The sequence below is a fragment of the Crinia signifera genome, chromosome 6, assembly GCF_055691185.1.
Source record: "Crinia signifera chromosome 6, ASM5569118v1, whole genome shotgun sequence".
Taxonomy (NCBI): Eukaryota; Metazoa; Chordata; class Amphibia; order Anura; family Myobatrachidae; genus Crinia; species Crinia signifera.
In genome coordinates this window covers 119,337,118-119,355,041 of record NC_139222.1, presented here as the reverse complement: position 1 = coordinate 119,355,041, position 17,924 = coordinate 119,337,118, and the positions used below count along the sequence as shown (strand labels likewise).

General features: G+C 44.1%; 1 protein-coding gene across 3 annotated transcripts in view; it reads left to right on the top strand.

The window, feature by feature from the left end:
* Positions 1-17,924, top strand: part of ASIC2 (acid sensing ion channel subunit 2) — a 679,528-nt gene that overhangs the window by 553,353 nt on the left and 108,251 nt on the right. For all 3 annotated transcript variants that reach the window (XM_083146954.1, XM_083146952.1, XM_083146955.1), the window contains exon 3: positions 9,153-9,280. In XM_083146954.1, the coding sequence (XP_083003080.1) occupies positions 9,153-9,280 (128 nt within the window). The remainder of the gene's footprint in view (positions 1-9,152; positions 9,281-17,924) is intronic.

Here is a 17,924-nt window from a genome sequence, read left to right as displayed (position 1 = left end):
GGGGGGGTCACAGGAGATGGAGGGCAATGTGGAAGGATTACCCCCCTTTCTGGGTGGCCATGAGCGGGACACGATTTCCAGGACCCTCCCGGCCATTCCCTGGCCTGGCAACCCTGACCAAGACACTGTAGATGTACAGTATTAGCTGGAACCATGTACAGCAGTGTCATCATAGATAGGGTGTCTGCACAGTTATTTTCCTAATAGTATATTAACCCTATAATTTGTTGGATTCCTATTTTTTTACCCTTGCTTTACATCCGCTTTCTCCTCTCCCCCTTTTTTCTCTAATCTTCCTCCTTTCCTCCCATCTCCCCGTTTTCTTCACCCTGTCTACGTTTCACGGTCCCACTTTCACGTTTTCAGGGACACATCTGCAAAGACTTTGACTGTCCCAGTTATGAAACTGCTATTTACTCCTCCACTAAACATACAGCATACAGAGAAATGCTAAGAGGCAAACCAATAACGCACAACCAGCGTCAGACTGTTTAATTATGCAATCAGTTACAGTGTGCTAGAAAAGCAAAGCATGAACAGCACAACATATTAGTTACATAGATGGATTTACAGTGCATCTGAGCTGCAGCCCTTCCAGTTTTTCGTAGGCAGATTGTTTATCACAGCGTGGCAGATATTTCCTGGTGTAATATTGGGTCCTATATTGTGAGTTTGTCCTGGTTGTGTTACCTTGAGTCATTTTCCTTATATTTACTTTAGGTTATTTTATTTTTTGTTTAATTGATTTCAAAGCGATGAAAATCGAATACTTGATGTTGCATTTTCCAGGGCTAAAACACACATTAACTAACAGTTAACAATGTACAGTGTATCGAAATCAATATGTCGATGTGGGTTTTAGCCACGGAAGTCCAACATTGATTAAGATTGATTTGAAATAAATAAATCTATAAAACTGCTGAACAGGCAATAATAAATAATATTATGTATAGTGGTACTTGTTTCTTAGCATGGCGCCCAATATTTTCATCTTAAGGCAACTTATGCGATCGCATCGCATGCCATACGCATGCATGCGATGCAATGGTATACAATTTTTTATTGTACAACCACCCTGATGGGTCCTTACAATGTTAAATGGCCCCCCATAGTCAACGCCACCCCCACGATCAATGCCAACCCGAAGCGTGGTGAGCGCAGGGAGCCCACGAGGGGCGGCGGTACGCGTCCTCCGACCTTTGCATACCCCCACTATCCACGTCGGCGTGGAGTTGATTTTAGATAGTGTGGCGAGCGCAGCGAGCCACCGAGCCCAAAGCGTGGCGAGCGCAGCGAGCCCCGCGAGGGGACACGGATTACTTTACATGTATTGTGCGTACCCTCGTGGGGCTCGCTTCGCTCGCCACGCTTCGGCCTCGTATTTCGCGTGCGCTCGCCCTTCCTCTCATTTCCTCGTGTTCTGTTGCTCCTCTTCCTGTGAAGAATGTCTTCCACCTGTACCTTGTAAAAGCCCTTGATATATTTGAAACTTTCTATCATGTCCCCCCTTTCCCTTCTCTGCTCCAAAGTATACATATTAAGATATTTTAGTCTTTCCTGGTACGTTTTGTGATGTAGGCCATGCACCATTTTAGTTGCTCTTCTTTGTACAGTCTCTAATGTATTTATATCCTTCTGGAGATATGGCCTCCAGAACTGAACACAGTACTCTAGATGAGGTTGTACCAATGACCTATACAATGGCATTATTACTTCTTTCTTTCTACTGCTGATACTGTACTTCTCCCTATGCAACCAAGCATCTGACACCTTCTTTATTGCTTTGTTACATTGCCTACCTGCCTTTAAGTACCCTGAAATAGTGACACCTAGATCCCTCTCTTCCTCAGTAGTTTCCATTATAGTGCATTTAGTCTTTGGATTTTTGAGACCCAAGTGCATGATTTTGCATTTTTTTGGCATTAAACTGTACTTGCCATGCTCTTGGCCATTTCTATAATCTACCTAGATCATCAATCACTTGTTTTACCCCTCCTGGTGTGTCTACCCTGTTGCATACCTTTCTGTCATCTGCAAAAAGGCACATTTTACCCTCAATTCCATTTGCAACATCACAAATACAGATATTAAAAAGCACTGGTCTAAGTACAGATCCATGGGGTACTCCACTTGTAACCTTTCCCTGCTTAGACTGTACTTGTTTACTACAACTCTCTGTTTTCTGTCCTGCGACCAAGATCTTATCCTTTCAACCATCTTAGAATCCAATCCCAAGCTTTCAAGTTTATATAACAGTCTGCGATGTGGGACAGTGTCAAAAGCCTTACTAAGTCTAGATAAACAAATTCCCATGTTTAAAACTAAGGAGCCCATTTATCAACACATTTTAGCTATTTAAAACTCATTGCATGTGATAAATGGCACTCCAGTCAATCAGCTTCTGTCATGTGTTTGTAAAATGACAGCTTAGAGCTGATTGCGTAGAGCACCATTTATCATAAGCAATGAGATATAAATAGCTAAAACTTATTATATGGACCCCAAATACCTGTGCAGTTTAAAGCCATAGCCGGAGTCTGTAGCACACTTTGGGGGTCATTCTTTGGGGGTAATTCATTTTTTCTGTTGTTTTGGGGACTGCGCAGGCGCATTGTCTAATATGCGCAGGTGCAGCTCCTATTCACAAGGATAGGTGCGGGCCAGGGGCGGATGGCAGCGGTGATGGTTGCCACCCATGGGAACGCCCAGCGTTTTATGGGCTTCCCCATGAAAATGGGTACATAGTCGGGACGATGTCTGCTAGGGGTGGGCGGATGACATCACAGAACGTCAGCCTCCCGCCCTGTCTTCTTCCGGGAGCTCACAAATAAAAGTCTGTTCCCACTTTGGGATCACGGGATCACTTGATTTCTCCTTCAGCAGAGGCATGCAAGGGGATGTGTCTTCATTGCACATCCCCTCGCATGTTAACAAGGGGATTCGGCAATGAGGGCGGGTATTCGGCGCAGTGGTGGGGCGGCGTATCCGGTACTCGGTAAGCTGCGATATTCAAGCCCTTTTGGTGTTTTGCTACGTTTGTGATGCAGTACGTTACTCTTATAGAAGTGTTTCAGTGATTCTGGGCATCTTGTATTGTATGGCATATACAGTGTGTGCTACAGTAGGTGTAATGTTTAGTCAGAAAATATACAGTGGTGTGCTCACGTTAAACCTTTAAAGGCTAAAGGACGTGATCGAGAATGCTCTTTCTTTGCTATTAATGCAGCACAGAAAAGGCTTAAAAATAGGATTGGGAAGTTCTGTAGTAAGATGGGAGGATGGTAGGCTCAGGCTCTTGACAGATCACAGAGCGTAATTGCAAACAGTTACATACTACATGACCTGACACTGGACCCCGAGCTGAGAATCCTTACATTTGCAATATACAGTGGCTATAACAACAAGTATGCCCTCTCTGTTCACATTGTATATTGTGACACCATGACATGAAACTGGATCTATTTTGGATATTTTACCACTGCGTTGGGAACTAGAAGAATAGGTGCATGGCAGCACAGATAGATCAAGGTATGGAGTCGTCTTGGAGGAAAATATACTGTAGGATGTAAGAGCTGATTTATATAGAAGGATGGCAGTGACCCAAATCAGATTACACAAGCCACAGTGTCCTTACTGAAAGAAAGTGCCCTGGAATAGACTAATGATGACAAATGGGCTAATTCTGAGTTGCACACTACTGCACCCACTTTAATGTCTTTTGCGACCAGGGTGGGACTCTGGTGGGCTCCAGGGCTCAGGTACCGGACTGTGCACTTGAATGATACCTTGTACATATGTTACATTATACTGACCAGGACTATGGGGTATTTTGTAATGTGTATCCCTGTTATTAATCTGGTCACATCCCTAAACATGGACCCCCACCATTTAATTCCCTCAGTGGGACCTTCATGTCCCAGTCTGATACTGTCTGATACTTAATTTTACTAAGATTGGCTTTCTATTATCTTCTAGAAAGTGGTAAACAAATAAGAAGTAGAATATAATTGGTTGCTATGGGCAACAGCCCATTTTCAATAGAACACCCATCTTAGTAAATGTCTATGACAATATGATGTCAGTAGAGTACAAGCATGCAAGAGATGTGCAAGGACTGGGCGTCTGGTGCTGTAATACCACTGTACAGTAAGTTACGGGTGGGGTGTACTGCGCTCACCTTGGGAGTGTTTTTGGAGCGCTGCTCAGCCACAGGGGTATCCCTACCCCCTGTGTGTTGAATATACAGAGAAGACGATGGGTGGGCTTAAGCGCTGCTCCTATGTGTGTGTGTGTCTACTGGAAATGAGGTAAATGTCCCAATGATTTAAATGTAAATTCTGTTTATTTAAAATATATAACACAGTAAATAAATGGTGAATAATGTGAATTGGGTGACTTGGTGGGGGTAATGGGGCAAAGTCTGGGTGTACACTTGGACACGTGAGGACCCTTTCGGGGATCGGGGGATCAACAGACCCCTTTCTACCATAAGCCCACTGGCTTATGTCCCTCAGTGTCCTGTGTGTTTCTGATGTTCCACACAGTGATGCTGTTACTGTGTTTCAAGTCAATTGTCAGGTGTGAGCAGTGTGCGGCGTCCCGCTGCACTGCTCCATACCGTCTAGGTGCTGGAGCCTCTGATTTCGGATCCTGCTGACCCCTGGTCAGTCCTGACCGATTGTGGGGGTTGGTGGTGATAGGACCCGGAGGCGATGGGGTGTGTGGTGGCGCGGTTCGCTCCTATGTACTGGGACTGCTGCAGCCGCAGCGTCCACTGTCCGTGCGTGTGTGGCGATTCCCCGTTGGTCTGTGTGACGCGACTTCCGGGTTTCTGTTCTCGCGAGAACAGTGCCTGTACCCGTGGTCGCGTCTTCAGACTGTAAACGCTCGACTCCTGCTGGAGGAGACTGGATACTGGGTATTCCTTCGGCGTGGGTGTTGGGATGTTTTGCAGGATTGTTGCGGTAAGGGTATGTGCGTGTACCAACGCGTTTCGGCATATACTGCCTTTTTCAAGGTATGATTTGCTGGTGCAAGTACGTGGGTATAAGTGTCCAGTGCTGTGCACTGATTGGTTGGCATCATAACGTCCTAATTGGTCTGTGGCGGTGGGCGGTGACCTTCCTATTCACCCTCCCTCAATTCTAATGGGCTGCAGGTGTCATTAATCCTGTGGATGAGATGCAGGATAATTGACAAGGTCCACTGTGTGTGTGTCGACCTATGTGTCGCTGATGGCTATGTTGATGTTTTGCAAAAGAAGTTTGTATATGGGCGGTGACCTTCCTATTCACCCTCCCTCAATTGTAATGGGCTGCTGGTAATGTTAATCTAATTGGGTGAGATGCAGGATAATGGACGTAGTCCACTGTGTATGTGTCGACCTATGTGTCGATGATATCTGGGTAGATGGTTTGATGATGAGAAAGATGTTATATATGACAGTGTGGGGAAGGGGGGGAGAAGGGGGGAATTGGTGGTGGGGTGACTCTGCATGCTGTACGTTACGATTATGGGAGAGAGATAGGGGGAGAGAGATAACGTACTAGTGTGTTCTATGTGGTTTTCCTGTTTGCGTTAGTTTTATTGTGGGGTTACGTTCAGTGTGAGTCCCCATGGGTAAGTTATGCACTATGTGGGATATTACAGGAGAGAGATAAAGTAGTGTAATGATCAGCTGTGTGTTTAAACGGGTTGTGTTATGTGTAAAATCATGTGACTGCTGCTATATTAAAATCAATGTTTAGTCCTGTAGGTTCTAGTGTCTTTAGGGTAAAGATCCATTTTAGTTCCTCCCTTTTTTGCCATGATCCCCTCCTCTCCAATTAGGTTTTATTTGTGTGATGATTGTGAAGTGTAGGGTTTGTGGGTTTGTGGGTCTTGTCCGTGTGTTGTTTTATAATGTGATGATAGGCTGTGCTGTTCATATCCTACTGTACAGTAATACCATGTTTCGCACCTTGTAATAGCCCCATGGTACAGTAGGTGCACATGGGCCCCTGAGTCTCAGGAGGGCCTGTACCGCACACACTGTACCCATTTTTAACACTGTGCAGTAGAGTCTGAGTTAGGGCTCAGACTCTACTGCAATGTGCACTAGAGTCGTGCTGGCCAAGAGAGAGGAGGGGGCCCAAACGGAGGAGGCTACACACGGGCCTACTCCTCTCTTAAACATACATGCTGACTTTTTCAACTCCTCTCCGGTAGAAGCCCGGAGAGGAGTGAAAGCAAGGCTGGATGAGGCTTCGACCGTCAGTCGCATTAATTATCGGGTCCATGGATGGGGGAGGGGTTAAAATGCCGCAAAATGCAGCGATTCGCATCATTTTAGCCTCGCCCCTCCCCGCGGACAGTTATCTGAGGAAGCCGCCGATGCACCAGAGGCGGAGAAACGCGTATGTAAGCCTCTAAGGAATGTTACCAAATACCGCTGCTAACCGCAATCCATCCTGAGTTGATTGATGAGAGACTTTTTTTGTCACTGTGGACCTGATTAACATCTGAGCCTGGGAGTGTGGAGTCCAGCTGAGAGCATGTGAAGGGGGCATCTATACCCCATATAAAAAGACTCCCTAAAGCACACCAGGAAGGAATATCCTCAAAATACATCTATGGCCACAGGAGATATTTATTCTCTAATGCGGGACTGGTAACTATTATCCATTGCCTCATATGTATTGAAAAGCCTTAATTACCAAAGCCTCAATATAACAAATATAGCCTCATAATGGTTCTATATTGATTTTATGTTATATGTAGTTTGTCTTGTGTGTCTATTTTATTGTGTTAGAAGTGCACTTCGATAATTGTTTTTTATGACATTTATGAAAAATAAATAATATTGTGTTTTGAATATACACAAATGGTGATTATTGTCCTGGGTGCAGCTGCGCCTCCTAAAAACAGGAGTCGGTGACATTCACCTATTTCTACCCCTACAAAGTTTTCACCAGAGGCTCACAAAAACCTCTGACTATTGGAGGCAGCAACTGGGACCCAGGGAATAAAAGGTTCCCTCATTAAAATAAAAATATCAGTGCTCTTGTGCGACATATTGTCACTCCCCCCGACCCATTATTGGTTGAAGCATAGCACTGCTGTAGCATGGCATAAGCTATTATTGGGCTGTTGTATTACTGTGTTTCATTTATAATCCTATCAAACGTTCTTTGTTGTGAAAAAAAATCATGTAGAGTATCCTTATGTAGCATATGCTGCTTTATAACTGTATTTACTTTCCACGTTGTGTACATATTGCGTTCCCTGTTCTTATCACTGATCTGATTACAAGAACAATGCTTTCTCTTCCATTCTTCTTTCATGCCAGGTCTGTTTTGCTTTTCCAGAAACACCTGGTGAGATTTGGAATAGAAGATATAAGGAGTAACATGCTGTGCAATCCACAAAAATATTCACAGATTGAGCTAGTGTTTATATTAGCTGTATCACTAATACCCCTTTTAGACCAAAACGCTGGGTCGCACCCGGCTTTTTGGACCCTGGTTGAAGCCGGGTGCGACCCGGCGTTTAGTGGCATTTACACCGGACGGGCTTAAACGCCCGCACCCCCCTCCCGCCCCTTCCCGGCGCTTGAAGATGACAGTGGGATGTCATCTTCAAGCGCCGATTGACGCAGCCGTACCCGGAACGCTGCTGGGGGCAGCCCAGCACTAAGGTAAGCTGCTAGGCTGCCCCCAGTCCCCGCGCGCACCCCCCGCCATTGGACAGGAGGTGAATGTATGCCGCACACAGGCATCCGTTCATCTCCCTCCCTCCCCCGCCGCTGCTGTCTGCAGAGTATAGCAGACAGCAGCGCCGGCTGTCAGTGTCAGACTGACAATCCGTCCAACCTGCGGACGCTGCGGTCCGCAGGTTGGACGTTCCCCATTCATGTAAATGGGAGCCGGGTCATCCGACCCGGCGTTCCCATTTACACCGCCCTCTACCCAGGTCCTAGCCGTGTTTTACCCAGGTCAGGACCTGGGTAGAAGTCCCGTGTAAGGGGACACGGCGTTAGGGATTTACACCGCCGAAGAACCGGGTCTGACCCGCCGCTGACCCGGATTTTTCAGCGGAGTAAAAGGGGTATTACTTTACCCTAATATATCGGACGATCGGTCGTAAATCGGACAATCGGCCAAAAAATCGTTCTAGTGTGTGGGGGCCTTAAAACTGTCATTTAATCCAACTTTTCTTGCTGAACAATGTAGTAAGCAATTTGACAAAATATATTTATAGTGTTTACGCACCTTTATATTGTTTCATCATATGCATTGCTGAAGCGCTTTGTAGATCTGTAGTAGAGTAAGCGAAAGGAAGCAGATCATGATGTAGATGTGGGAAAGACAACTGAGAATGGGCAAATGTGGAGCTGTCAGACACCCAGGGAAGAGGGGATGGGCTGTTGCTAAATGATACTGCCATAAGTCTTTCTGAACCTGAGTCTAGAAACTGGTCCTCAAGAGCTACTAACAGTTTATGTTTTCCAGACCACCTACCTGGTGCACAGGTGAGTAATTACTAACTCAGCTTTTTACACCTCTGCTGCAATCATTCCTAACTGACACATTCGACAGATCCACAAGCGGCCTGGAAAACATGAACTGTTGGTAGATTGAGAGGACCAGTTTGGGCAACCCTGTTCTTAACCAACATTTAAGATATTGTCATTTTTTCATACATTCTGCAGCTTTCTGGGTCTTGGCTATAAATATCAAGAAAAGATGTATACAGAATTGGGAATATGTTCAGATTCTAATTGTGCTGTCAATATGCAGTGAAAGGAATGAAAAATTAAAAATGTTAATGAAACAATTTGAATGAGTTTTAGTGCTCTTTGCACGTTATCTTTCTTCTGATTATTCAGAAATGCCATACGATTTAATAATCGGGTTTACTGCAGATATTTATAAGTATTTCTACACACTCTAAAATTCATACTTCTGTTTTGACATTTTAATTTGTGTTCTAATGTACAGTAATGAAACCATAGTGACAAAAGTAAAAATATGTATCATGTAAAAATCCTGTATAAAAAAGCACGGTTGTTTAAATGTCAAGTTCTGCTTCTCCTAGTGTGCTTTAGGAGAGACAGTTGTCCTGTTTCTAGCTGATCACACTCACATCTCTCCACCATTGTTTTTCCTCCGCAGAAGAAACCACTTTTGAGGCCGGAGTAAAGGTTCAAATACACAGCCAGTCTGAGCCTCCTTTTATCCAGGAGTTGGGGTTTGGTGTGGCCCCCGGATTCCAGACCTTTGTGGCAACACAAGAGCAGAGGGTAGGTGGATTTTAATTATTTGCTTTATCTGCACCTGATATCAGTTTGGCGTATGGTCATCATAGGTATGAAGAGGAAAAAGGGAATCACTCGGATTTGTTGTGAGATATACTGTAGGGAAAACTATCTTGAGCCACATACTCTTCAATCCATACTAAGCACTGACATCAAGAGATCAGAAAATGGTACTTGACTTTTCTTATCAAGTGTATGAGCTTATGGAAGATAGACAGGAGGATCATGACTCTTTTTATGGTTGACTAGACATTGTGCTATTGAGAAATTATACAGCAGTGTTTAATGAGCACCCAGTATAGAGAGCGGAGGAGCTCCATCATGTCTACATTAAGATGTCATCACTCCTCGCAATGTGCAACTGACTCACAAATGAACACTGTCTATTACTGATTGATGCACTTGCTGTGACAGAGAGGTGGAGGTCTGTGAGAGATTTCCAAGGGAATGTTCCTGTATCCGCCTCGATAATGAGGCTGCAAAATTAATTTATGATTGATACACATACACTTCGCCCAAGCTCTATACTCAGATGGCGTTAAACATTCAAAGCTAGTTTCACCTTGCATTTTACTTGTCGTCATAAATACTGCAAGTGGTGGCTAACAGTAAGCTGCACTCAAATAATTGAGTCTAATGCTGGGGACACTCTAGACCAGGGGTGGCCAACCCGCGGCTTGCCAGCCGCATGCGGCTCTTCTTCCCTTGATCTGGTCGCGGGTGTGCTCAGAGACCCGTTGCATGCGCTGTCGCCCTGAAATATGCTGGCGTCAGCGTCTCCGGCTCCATTTCTAATTGCTGCACTGCTTGATCGGCTCTCAGCTACTGCTCCGGCTCCCACGTCTGCTATCTTGAGCACTTCTGCCTGCAGCCTGCACCCCAAGTCCCTGGTAAGCAGAGATCAGTGGCATAAGTACGGAGCTGCCTCCAGAGTCCCACCGCTCGCTCCCCCTGCACAGTTCACCCAATCACGCACAAAATGTGCAGCCACTTCTGGGAAGAAGGAACACAGTACATTGCCATCCCCTTGGTTACCCTGTCCCCTGGTCCTGACAGAACCAGAGGCTGAGCAGCACAGCGCAGCATTATATGGTGATGTCATTAGGCTGCGTTGGCATTTTTAAACTACCCTTAACACCTTGGCAGGGTCGGACCACCAAGGAGGAAAACCTGCTTAGGCTCCTGTGCAATTTGCGGAATGAGAGTCAAATAAGGCACCCACTGACCTCTTTGAGTCTGATTACTCTTACAGGGTTTGAGTAATGTCACTACCACCAGGAGGGTGCTGGACCTATTTTTTCCTCCACGAAGAAACACAAGTTAAACATTGCAACCCTAATATCAGGTACCCCTATTCGTATAAACTTAGTCAAGCCTATGGACCATCCGCTTCTCTTGGAATATGGGTGTGGGACACAGGCAGCTGGTCTAGTCTCTTTGGGAGTCTCAAAAAAAATGACGAAAGAGCATAAGTCAAACAAGTAGTGGCGTAAGCAACAACATTCCTTCTAGCAGTCCTCATGGCCCATATTAATATGGGGGCCCCACCCTGCTGTTATATCAGTACTTCCACTCCTCCATCAGTTTGTAGTTAAGGAAAGACTCACTTGTGAATAATGGCTCCTACTAAATTGTTCAGTTAAGCTCAGTAAAGGCAGAACACATAAAATAAAGGAAGATCAACTCATACATGAGGCTTGTTTCATTCTATGAACAGAAGTCTGGGGCCTGATATTAGATACAGTAAGTACTTGTTTCTGTTTAGCCTGTTCTAATGTACAATGCATATAATAATTAATTTAAGACCCAGAGATAAGCTACATTGCATTGGAACATTCATTTTCTTAACAGCACAATGTTCTTTTATGGGTCAATTGAAGAACACTGCGTGAGCCCACTTGGGTTCTCTTACAGAGGATTTATAAAGGCAATTGCTTGCACTTACCTCACTATCAAAACAATCATTACATTCTACAGGAAACGGCACTGATATATTTTTGAATATAGCAAGTTGTAGAACTGATTGTGACTACTCAGTAATAACAATAGACATTACAGCGTGTACATTACTCTACGTATCTGTCTCAGCTTCTCTCAGTGGAGAACCACTTATGTATTTATCTGTCATACTGTCAACAAACAAAACAAGGAAATAAGAATTTGAGTGAATCGTATAGGACAAAAAATAATCCGACATTGGTTGTGTATACGTTTAGGAACACTCTGAGCAGAAATGATCAGTACGACTTTTTAACATCATAAAATGAGGTAGATTTACATTGGTTGTGCTGAGAATAACTTTTTCATTTCTAAGTTTAAAGTAGCAAATTTCGATAATATTTTATACATTTTGTACCAATGGATCAATGTCTTTTAATGAGAATTAGATAAACAATTACGCCTGTGGATGGGATAAAAAAAAATACATTGACCTGGCGGTTATGTTGGGACACTACTTCTAGCATTAGGACACTGCAACCACTCATTTTAAGCCATCTATGCTAAGTGTAACCTCTGCCACCCAGGATTATCCTACATAGTGCGTCCAAGATGGCTGCCTCATCTGGTTCCTTTAGTGGGTGTAATTTACAACCCATGGGATTTATTGCCCAACTTTATATGTTTGATTTGAATTATTTTTGTGTGGCTTTTTGCTTGCTGTTATTGTGTTTCATTTGTACAATTTGTAAAATTGTATCATGATTTTTTTTTTTTATGCCTTTAAAGTGACTTTGAGTCCTGAGGGAGAAAAGTGTTCTATGAATAAAATTATTATTATTAATAATAATAATAATAATAATAATAATAATAATAATTATTATTATTATTATTATTATTATTATTATGTAACATGAATAATGGCAATATGTTTGGTGTGGTATAGTATTTTCAAAGTGCAAAGGTTGACAACATGCACAAGGTTGGCATAGACAAAAAGTCCACACAAGCAAATCAAAATGGTCAACACATGAAAAGGTTATTTGTGTATAAATTTGTATATTTCAGCACATGGACCCCCAATTGCCATGCTTTACATGAGTGAGGTGACAATATCCCCGGGTATACACATCAGGGGAGATTTACTAAGAAGGGATTTACCTTGTAGCTTATTGAAATATTTAATAAATCCTTATTAGCCTGGTGATTTTCTCAGATTTTAAGGGGCATACACATGGGGCAACTTAATCCTTTGAGAGTCAATTTTGCTTTGAGCGATCCTCAAAATAGCCGCTTAAAAATTCCTAGCATCGCTCACAGCGACTGTTCTTTTAGTATAAATAAATATAAATACAGCCAAGTTAATTAATTGAAGTTTAGTTAAATATTGCACCCAAAAAAGAACAGTCGCTGGCATTTTTAGCAGATATTTTGAAGATCTCTCACAGGGGTTGAGATCATTTGGTCTACAGCATAATGGTAGACAGTCATTAGGTCGACACCAATAGGTCAACATGGGAAAATGTCGACATGAGTCTAGGTCGATATGGGAAAAGGTCGACATGGTTATAGGTCGAAAGGTCATTAGTTCGACAGGTCGTTAGTTCGACAGGTCATTAGTTCGACAATGTCCACAGTCAAAAGGTCGACATGGGGTTTTTATTATGTCAACACAGTCGACATGGACACAGTTTAAAGTGCACCGCATCCCCCGTAGGGCATGGTGCCTCGCTACGCTCGGGACACTATTTTATTCTCCCACCACGCCCTAGTGGATGGTAGGGCATGAAATATACCGCCTGTCGGCACATGTTGGCTCAAAAAACAGTGAAAAACTCCATGTCGAACTTTTGACTGTCAACCTAGACAATGTCAAACTAATGACAATGTCAAACTACTGACCTGTCAAACTAACGACCTAGAACCACGTCGACCTTTTCCCATGTCGACCTAGACCCACGTCGACCCTTTCCCATGTCGACCTAATGGTGTTGACCTAATGACTTTCGACCATAATACTGTAGACCAAATGACTGCATCCCCTCTCACAACATTTGATGGCTAACCTTGAAACATCCCAGCATGCCCTGCATCAGTTTAAGCATGGCCAAACAGTAAAACTGTAGCAGGGCATGCAGGGATGTGTAGTTTATCCGCAACTGGAGTGTCAAGGTTAGCCATCAGTGCGGACACAGCAATGTTGGTACTCAAAGGGCTATTTATAAGGGATTTGCTGACTATATCACTTAGACCTGAAGCACGGATCACTCTTTGTGTACACCCTATAGTGATGGCGATGCACTGTCCCGCGTATTGCCTTTGCCTGCACAGATAGACAGTGTCTATCTTCCTTAGATCGCCTTTCAGCATAGGCAAAACACTGCTCAGCACAGCTCACTCAGCACACATCACACGTGCATGACATGTGTGCTAAGCAATCTGTGCTTAAGCACCTCGCTCAGCACAGGGCACCCGTCGCCCCATATGTACGGGCCTTAAGATATCTTTTTTGTTTGATTTCCAGTTTTCACCTTTTTAATTTTTTTTTTTTACTATTTCTTTAAGAAAAACAAACAAATATATTCACTGTGTATACAAATTCTTCCCCAGAGAGACTTGCTGAATAAATTAATATACATGAAAGCCTCAGCTTCCTCTCTCTCGGCCAGACATTTTACAGTTGTGTGGTTTTGTTATATTCACTGCACACATTGCATAGATCCAATGTCAGGCTTGCTGGGAAAACGCAACAAAAAACATTTGGTCAATTACTATGCACAGTCCGTCAGCTCAGCAGCTTGCTTCAAGCGGTCTAATTGCTGTGTTAACCAATTGATTTATCTGAAGGTTGGTGTTCTCTGATCTATGTTTAATAAAACAGAAGTTGTATATAAAGAAGAATTACAAAGAGGTAGGTAAGAGGGCCCCCATCATAATGGGATACGGTCATTTGGTCTACAGCATGATGGTCGACAGTCATTAGGTCGACACCATTAGGTCGACATGGGAAAAGGTCGACGTGGGTCTAGGTCGACATAGGAAAAGGTCGACGTGGTTCTAGGTTGAAAGGTCGTTAATTCGACATGTCATTAGTTCGACAATGTTTAGGTCGACAGTCAAAAGGTTGACATGGGGTTTTTCACAGTTTTTTGAGCCGGCATGTGCAGACAGGCAGTATTTCATGCCCTACCATCCACTAGGGCATGGTGGGAGAATAAAATAGTGTGCCGAGAGCAGCGATCGATGCGAGGGGATGCGGTGCACTTGAAACTGTGTCCATGTTGACTGTGTTGACATTCAGGTAAAAAAACAGTGAAAAACCCCATGTCGACCTTTTGACTGTTGACATAGACATTGTTGAACTAATGACCTGTCGAACTAACGACCTGTCGAACGAATGACCTTTCGACCTAGACCCATGTCGACCTTTTCCCATGTCGACCTAGACCCATGTCAACAGTTTCCAGTGTCGACCTAATGGTGTCGACCTAATGACTGTCGACCATCATGCTGTAGATCAAATGATCCCAACCCGAGGGGGCATACCAGGGAGGACAGAACGCTGGATCCACCCCATAATCACTTGCTATACAGTATTTCATGCACAGCTGCATTATTCCCATTGCTGGATTATGTACGTGCTTCCGATGACAGTTTCCATTTTTTTATTTAACTTTTTTGTCTGCGTAAAATTGTTTTTGTACATCTGTGCTGTTTCATCAACAAAATGTAATTAAAGTATCACATTTAATTAATGTGTCAAATACCATAATATTGAAGCCTTTGCAATATCGTGGAAATGCTTACATAGTCACAGGTGCTGAAAACATATCTTTTACTAGTAAGCTTGCTCAAAGTAAATGAAGCTAGTCTGAAACCTTGTGATTGCCTCTGTGTTTGTGCATGGGTGAGAGAGGAAACAGATGTAGTTTCAGTCACTGCCAACAGATGGCAGTGTTTCGGTTACACACGGACACTAAACATATATATAGATGATACTGTAACAGACAAAACCCTTTAAAGTTGCGTACAAACAATGGGGGCGATTCTGGTTGGTTTGCAAAAGCAAACTCCTTTAATGGACAAAACCATGTGCTCTGCAGGTTGGGAAGATGTAGAACAGGTGCAGAGAGAGTTAAGGTGCCCACAAAGATCTGCGATCATAAGATGTGCGCATAAATTAGCCTTCAAATCTTTTGTCCGATCTGGACAAAAGATTTCAGGCAAGCACACATCTTTACCAAAGATTTTTCTTAAGATCCCGTGTGCGTTCCTATGGATCTTTTGTTAAATCTTCTGATCTTTTGTGCAGCACGTAAGATCAGAAGATTTAGCAAAACATCCACGGGAGCGAGCATCGGGCGATTTATCGAAAATCGGCCAATCGGCCCAAAAATCGTTCTAATGTGTGGGCACCTTTACATTTGGGTGAGTTATTTTCTTTCTGTGCAGAGAAAATACTGACTGGATTTCACTGTGAACACACCCCACCCATATGTAACTCTTTCTGCACCATGGTTTTGTCCATTAAAGAAGGAGTTTGCTTTTGCAAACTAACCAGAATCAACCCCTATACTAGATTTTGTAACGATATGCACAATAAGGATATCATTCATGATATTATCGTGCACCATATTGTTATCTATGCGCGCTCCTGTGAGTCGTCTGAGCACGAAGTAAAATTTTGACCATCGTCCACTGTGTATGCACAAATTCATTTGTCTAGGAGCAACAGCAAAGTCATTAACAATATAGGCCTTTATTCAGATCTGATCGCAGTACAAATTTGTTTGGAAAATGGGCAAAACCATGTGCACTGCAGGTGGGGCAGATGTAACATGTGCAGAGAGAGTTAGATTTGCGTGAGTTATTTTGTTTCTGTGCAGGGTAAATACTGGCTGCATTATTTTTACACTGCAATTTAGATTTTACGTTTCAACATACCCCACCCAAATTTAACTCTCTCTGCACATGTTACATCTGCCCCACCTGCAGTGCACATGGTTTTGCCCATTTTCCAAACAAATTTGTACTGCGATCAGATCTGAATAAGGGCCATAGTTCGTTAACAATATCGTCCACTGTGTATGCACTATATCGTTTGTTCAAGAGCATAGGCTTTGCAAGGTCAAAATCGCTAACCATATTGTTTGTTAATGATATTATTTAATGTGTCCCCACCTTTGGGTCTTTTATATGCTGCATTAAAGATCAGAAGATTTACTAAAAGATCTATAGGAATGCACATGGGATCTTAAGAGAAATCTTTGGTAAAGATGTGCGCTTGCCTGAAATGTTTTGCCCAGGACGGACAAAAGATTTCAAGGCTAATTTATGAGCACATCTTAAGATCGGAGATCTTTCTAGTGTGTGGGCACCTAAGAGTGCTCCAACAGGCCTAAAGGTGCCCTCACACTAGAAAGATCTGTGATCGTAAGATGTGCGTATAAATTAGCCTTGAAATCTTTTTTCCGTCCTGGACAAAAGATTTAAGGCAAGCGCACATCGTTACCAAAGATTTCTCTTAAGATCCCGTGTGTGTTTCTATGGATTTTTTGTTAAATCTTCTGATCTTTTGTGCAGCACGTAAAGGCCCCCATACACTATGTGATTTTGGGACAATTTCATCCGATTTCGGCACTTTGTGCCGATAATCGGGTGAAATCAGCCCAAAATCGCAGGTGTGTGATATCTGATCCGATCCGATGCGCGGTCCCGTGCGCATCGGACCGGATCAGGGAGGTCGGACGGTCAGCATGTACGATCACGTCCGACCTCCCTGTATGCATATGAATGCCCACCTGAAAGGCATATGCATGCAGACACCGGGGGAGCAGTGGGGCGGACAGCAGGTCCCTGAGAGCTTAGCTTGCGGCGTCGGCGAGTGCTGACCTGGCCGGGCGGTGATGATCATAGATATCAGCAGTGCTGCGATTTATCACATGTCAAATTTGGCTCATCAAGTGCCAAATTGTGTGTGAGCCTCAGCCAATCACAGGCTGCGCATTCATTGTATGGGCTTTTTTTTTTTTTCAGTACTGACAGCTCCCGGCTCCCCCCGCCCGGCTCTATGTTACTGCCGCCTGTGTCCCCCGCAGCGTCCGCACTACTAGCAGCGTGCGTCCCCCCCCCAGCCGCCTTGCAGCATCCCCCGCCCGCCACCTCAATGTCCCCGGCCCCCCTGATCGCTCCACATTGCAGCTCCCCGGGAGTTGCAAATGATACATCGCATGCAATGTATCATTTGCAAAACTTGGCACATCAAGTGCCAAATCGTGTGTCCCCCTCCCGGGGAGCTGCAGGGGGAAATCAGGTCCTTAGGACAAGTCAGACTAATGTATGGGGGCCTTTAATCGGTCGAAAATAGGCCGATATCGGTCCGATGCGCGCTCCCGTGAATCTTTAGCTGAATCTTCTGATCTTAAGGCCCCCATACATTAGGCCGACTTGTCCTTAAGACAAGTCGGACCCAATTCTCCTGTGAGCCGCTCCCCGGGAGGCTCACACACAATTTGGCACTTGATGAGCCAAATATGACATGAGATAAATCGCTTGCAATTTATCACATGTCGGGGTGCAGGGGGCGGGCGGTAAGTGGTATAATGTTGGTCCGTGCCCACTTTTCACTGCGCAGGAGCCTCACCTACTACGAATTGGGGGGGGGGGGGGGCGCGAAACATGCCCTTGCTCC